Consider the following 6,000-nt stretch of genomic DNA (forward strand, 5'->3'; position numbering starts at 1 on the left):
CCAAACATTGCCATATACGGTCACTCAAGGCGCAGGAAGGGCTAGGAAGCCGCCGCTCCAATTGGAGGGGGCTCTGAACCACAAGCCAGGAAACGGTGGGGTACGAGAGGAGGCAGAGGGTGAGCTAACACTAATCCATCCCCCTGACCCAGGGAGCACAGAGCCCAAGGAAAAGAGACCGGGGGATGCCAGCCAGAGTCCAGCTCTTCTGCCCAGCTATGCCTCCCAGGAGCCTCCAAGCCAAACCTGGGATCCAGTCCTCTGACCCAGCAAATTGCAAACCCCATTTGCTTGCAGAGGACCTATACCGCTGGGACACACACGGCCGGTTCTCAAGAGAGATTTCTTCCCACCCCTAAAAATACTCCATGTCAGCCTTTATCCACTAGTCCAGCCAGGGTCACTCAGTGATGCCCTCCCCCACACTCAAACAGCAGCAGGACCCTGCTATAACACTGTGCATTGCAACAACAGCTCCAAATAAATTGGGGCCCAACCATGCCAACAGTTCAAAACCTACTGTTCCATCGCTCCAGACATGGCATTGGACAAATCATATCTATTCCGTGCTTCTGGTCAGATCCCAGCTCCACACATAGAGACATGCCACTGGTCTACCAATCAGTGCAGGGGAACGGCTTGCTTTCTCTACGAATGTGGTCACCTTTGCAATTTTCCTGAGACACTTTCTCCAAGACGGGCTATGAAACCAGCACACAGGAGCAGGAAATAGTTTCCCTGCTGTCTAACAGGCTCAGTCTACGGAATGGGCATGACTGGTGTCTCCACTTCCAATAACAACACCTATCGTCAGCACTGATGAGCTATTTCCCCCTCCTCCCCTGAGGATAAAATGAAGAAGACGTGTTATGTTAACCTCCACCCTCCTATCTGGGTTTGTTCGGCCCCAGAAGCCAGGACTCAGCGGGTGCATTCCCTCGCTTTCTCTCTGGATATACATGATATTTTTATCTTTTGGAGAAAGAACTGCAATTTTCATCCATGAGGTCTTCATGCAGCCCTAGCCAACTTCCGCTAAAGTGAGCTTTTCCTTCCCTTGGGCTCCAGAATCTCTCGGAACACTCCAGTTCTCCCGTTTCTGCCTCTTTACCAAGGCTTCACCTCTGTAAACCACTCGCTGTAACTCAGACACCCACATCCTCTCTGAACCAGATGAGCCCATGACCCCCAAAGACTGGAGAATCCAGCCCAGAGCAGAGGGAGCATATAGGTAAGGAAGATTTAAAAAATACCTCTATTCTGCAGGCCCCAAACCCACCGAGGCTTGAGGGCTGAACTTCTCCCCCATACAATCTGCTCCCCCCCCCTTGCCCAGGGCCCTTGGGACCAGCTGCAAGAATAATATACATCCATGAGGTCACCTTCTTCCCTCCATTCCCCACAAAGGAGGCGGGCCCTATCCACACTGGAATCCAGACTTTTCCGACCGCCTCCTCGTACGCCTGGATGCTGTTCCCCCCCCCCACCCCATTCATCTCCCAGACGCCTGGCCTTCGACACACTCTGGCCTCTAAGGAGGCTGAGCCTCAGACCTCTGGCTGCCTGAAAGGAAGTATGCTTTTGCAAACCCATAGGATGATGCTAGCTGGTCTAAATGAGCCAAGCAAAAGACCAAGAGAGAAATAAGTATCGAATGGCTAATCCAAGCCACCATGATTTCTTCATGATCCTGCCCCACAGCCTTGTCTTCCTGCCTGGTTGGGGGGGGGCTGCCAACCCGAATCACTTCACTTTACTGCAGTAGAGAGCCCCTTCCTTGTGCGAAATGAACCCCGCAAAGTAGGCCACTGCTTCCTCCAGCCTTTTCTCCTTTACAGTACTGGTATTCCCGCTTCGATCTTGTCATTGTTTTTTTTTTTTTAAACTCTTGTCTTGGGGGTAGGTTGGCAGGGTCACCTGCTTATTGAAATCTGAGTGCCTGGCCTGGGGTGACCAGAGCTCAAATATGCAGTAGCTGTTGAGGACTGTCACAGGTCTGTCAGCTGGGACAGGCCATGGATGTGTTTGTTTGGTCAGCTACTGGGAAGACACAAGGGGAGGCCTGGCAGGGCGGGGAAGAGGGGGATAGGGAGGCCCTGCCGGGCAGCCAGGAATGCTATTGTTTGCTTTCAACCATGACACCCAAATTCTGGAAGCTGCTTAACCAAAGCTTCTCCCCTACCCCTCACTAAGCAAAGCCATTCCCTAGAACTCACCTGTAGCTCTAGTCCTCTCTTAAAAAAGAAAAAAATAAAGAAAAAGAAACTGCATTCCAAAAACCAAAAACAAAGAGAGAGAGAGAAAAAACTAACTGGTGTCTTAATTAATGATGTCACACGGTACAGCCCAGAGCCAGGTGGGAAAATGTGTGTAGGCAAGAACATGGCCTGCTTTTATGCATCGGTGCCCAAATCTATATGCCTGCAGTGGGAACGAAGAACCAATCCGGGTAAGAGACAGAAAAAGAGATAGAAACACACAGACATTTCCGATTTGGGGAAAGGAACTCCAGTTTACATACAGACAATGAAATCACTAGGTAAGCCAGCAGCTGCCCCAAGCTGCCTGCCTCCTGCGAGCTCAGTCTACTCACCTCGGGCAGAATCAGACATTGAGAAAATCCCCAAGAAGAGGAAGGCAAACCAAAATTCCATCTCTGGGCTTAGGTCCTTCTTATGCACAAAGGTTCTGTGGCCTCAAAACCTGTAGAAAAGAAAAAGGGGAGTGGGAGATGGGGAGGAGAAGGGAGAAGAGAAGACTCAACACCTTCCAGAGTGAATCCAGCACCACAAAACAAAGACTGAAGTCAGGGCTCCCCACCCCCCCCCAACATCCAGATCTCGTCCTCTCCAGATCTGCCTCCCCTCCAGAGCTTGCTCTGCCCTAAATCTGGGCTTCCACTGACTATCCACAGGTCCCTAAGAATGAAGCCGGAAGGCTCCTTCACTTACAAGGCGGCAGGCAGGCAGGCCCAGGTCTCTCCTCTGTCTGGGCTATTAAAAAGTTGACAAGTTCTCAAGACTAATCAAAAACAAACAAACAAACAAACAAAAAAATCCAACCAGCCCCAGAAGCAGTTATAGATCAAGGAAGTCTTGTGAGAAAGCCCAGGAAGCCAAAGCGAAGAACTAAGTCTTCCCATTCATCTTGGGTCGAAATGTTCTGCCCAGGGAGGTACTATCGAGCCCCCATGCGCAGGCTGGCTCCCGGCTGCATTATCTGAAGGTTGAATTATTCTTAGCAGCCGCTCGCAGCCTCGCCTCCCCTCCCCTCCCCTCCCCTCAACCCCCCTCCCCTCCCATTATTTAAAGTTGCACTTGCTGCTAGCTCCTGTCAGAAAGGAAGTTGGGCTCCTGTTTCTTCAGGGAAACAACAGAAAGAATAGGAGAAGGGAGATGGGGGGGGGGGGAATCTTTCTAGGTATCAGAGCCAGACAAAGGGTTTACATTAATTACACTCTGCCCCGCACCTCTACCTCTCACTCTCTAAACACTGTCTGAATTCCTGGCCCTTGTAAACTCCCAGTTGTAAGCACTCTGTGCCCTGGGGACACACAACACGGAGGCAGCCCGTCCAACAAGGAGAATAATCGCACCCGGCCATTAGCTTACAAATTTGCACCACAAGTTCTTGAACGTGGAGAAAAAGACTTGGGGGGGGGGGGAGGGAGGGGGAATATTGGGAGACTCTGCCTCCAGGCCAAGGGCAGACCTAGCCCACGTGGGGGGGGGGAGCAAAGGGAGGGGGTGCAAGAGGATGTACACGGTTTTCAGTCATTGGACTGGAGGAAGAGGCGAGTTTGAAAAGGTGGGTTAAAAAAAAAAAGTACCATGGAGATTCCTGAGCCTGCGGAGTACAAGCTGGCTCAGTGTGGGGAAAGTGGATTTCCTTACTCCTCAGAAAAGACCCCCTCCCGCTGCCCCCAACACACACACACACACACACACATACACACACACCTAAGTTTCTTAGAAAAGCTGTTCCTGGGAAAGTCGGGACTAGCTTCTGAAGAGCAAGAGCCTGGGGAGAACCCCTAAAGAGGGCACGGTTACAGCCCCCCAACCATACCCTCAAGGGGAATTGCTGCCCTTCCAGAAATACTCCCCAACTCAGGAAACGACCACCGACCACGGCTGGGTTTTGGTTTGGTTTTTTTTTTTTTTACAAGAATGTTGTTATCATCCACACGCATCACTCCCCCACCCCGCCCCCTAACTAGATAGCGTATTTGAGTTGATTATATCTAAGGGAGAAGGAGACAGGCAGATGTTTTCAAGTTTCGTATTATGGTTGGGGGCTAAAGCTAGGAATCAGAAAGTGGCCCGGAGCCAAGAAAAGGGTGCAGACTCTGCTTTTTCCAAAAGTAAGGGGTTCGTTTGCCCAGCACCTCTTCCCTCCTGGCTCAAGGAATCGCTGCCCCACTGGGCTCTCTGGTCTTTCCCAGTTTCCTTGCTCAGAACCACCTGCCATCAGCCAAGGCCCGAGCTGTTCGGCTATGTGGGGAGAAGCAAGGGTCTATAGTGGTTAGGAAGGAAAGCATTTGGGGAGAGCCCAGAGACCCCTGACTGAGACAGGGGTCTGCCGAGAGTAGGGGAAAAAATAAACCCCTCACCCTTTACTGACCAAGGGAGACCTCCCACTAAGAATCCAAAATCCTCACTAAGCAGAGGAATTCTGCAGGCATCGGAAGCCCCCATTCACCAAGGAGAACCTCTGCTCAGGGGTCCGGGGGAGAACCCAGGACCCTTCCCATTGACAAGAGGGCACCTGCCTGGGCTGGAGAATAAACGAGAGCCTCCTCCTGGTCCAGAGGCTGCCTGGGAGAGTGGAGAATGGAGAAGCCCCACTTATCGGGGGAATGAGACCTGCTTGGGCTGGGAGAGCACCGAGAGCTCCCACAGACTACAGAACGGATCAATCTGCCCGGGACCAGGACCCCAGAGGCGGGGAACGGGGTGGGGGTGGGGGACTCACCTCAAGCTGCTGGGACGCCCGGCGCTCTGCTGCTCACAGACTTCCGCCGGGGTGTCCGTCCCCGTTCATTTCTGGGGCTTCTTCCCACCCTTCTCGCAGTAAATCCAGCCTCCTCAGTCTCTCCCGGCGGGCAGCAGGCTCCTCATTGTAACCTCAGTCCTTCCGCCCTCCCGAGCTGGGCTAAGGCAGGCGGGGCGAGCAAAGGAGGGAGGGCGGCGCAGCGGGGGCACTACCTGGCGTACTCCGTCCGCTCGCTCGCTCGCCTGCCGGCCTGCCTGCCTGCCTGCCTTTCCCTCCCGCGGGGCCGGGGCCAGGGCTGGGGCCGGGTCCGAGGGGGCGGGGGCAGCAGGCGGTGGGAGCCCAGCTCCTCCCCGGCGGGGGGTGGGGACGGGACGGGACGGGGCGGGGCTGGGCTGGCGGAGGGCAGGAGCCCCCAGGGCGCGCCCAGAGATACCTGCGGCGGCTGCGGCCGTGGCGCCCCCGGCCAGCCCCGAGCTCTCCGCCCGGCACAGGCTCCACACCGCGCGGGAGTCTCCCCGCCCGGAGGGCGCCGACTAGGTGGAAGAGTTCGCGGATGGGCGGGGGAGGCTCCCCTGGACCGCGGGACACGCACGCATGCACCGGCCACCCTGTCCTGCCCTGCCCAGCCCTGCCCAGCCCAGCCGCCGGGCCCCGGCTTCCCCCACGGAGCTGGCCTCGGGACGGATGTGGCGGGGATGCCCGCGCGGAGTCGGGGTGGGGGGTGAGGGGTCCCGCAGCTCCGAAGAGGGAGAAGAGGAGGACTTAGGGCTCCGAGCCCTAGGGAGAGGGGGCAGGCCGGGCCGGGGAGCGCTGGGCAGACGTGGGGAGAAAGTAGGGAAAAGTTGGAGGCGCGCAGCGGGCCAAAGGCGACCTTCCCTGCGGGGCTTTGTGGCTCTGGCCGAGCGCGACCGGGCCCCGGCGCCCGCCCTGCCCCGCCCCGCTACAAAACTTTCCACCAATCGGAAGACGCCGCCCCTCCCCTCTTTCTCTCGGACACTCTCCGTC

General features: G+C 55.7%; 1 protein-coding gene across 2 annotated transcripts in view; it reads right to left on the bottom strand.

The window, feature by feature from the left end:
- FGFRL1 (fibroblast growth factor receptor like 1) overlaps positions 1-5,256 on the bottom strand; it is a 145,583-nt gene extending 140,327 nt beyond the window's left edge. The window contains exons 1-2 of one of the 2 annotated variants that reach the window (XM_043971157.1): positions 4,975-5,256; positions 2,594-2,703 (exon numbers count right to left, since the gene is read on the bottom strand). In XM_043971157.1, the coding sequence (XP_043827092.1) occupies positions 2,594-2,654 (61 nt within the window). In that variant the 5' untranslated portion in view covers positions 2,655-2,703; positions 4,975-5,256. Of the gene's footprint in view, positions 1-2,593; positions 2,704-2,951; positions 3,212-4,974 lie in introns of those variants that run through there. The other variant, XM_043971158.1, reaches the window with a different exon arrangement.
- Positions 5,257-6,000: the final 744 nt, after the last annotated feature.

This window comes from Dromiciops gliroides, chromosome 6 (genome assembly GCF_019393635.1).
Source record: "Dromiciops gliroides isolate mDroGli1 chromosome 6, mDroGli1.pri, whole genome shotgun sequence".
Taxonomy (NCBI): Eukaryota; Metazoa; Chordata; class Mammalia; order Microbiotheria; family Microbiotheriidae; genus Dromiciops; species Dromiciops gliroides.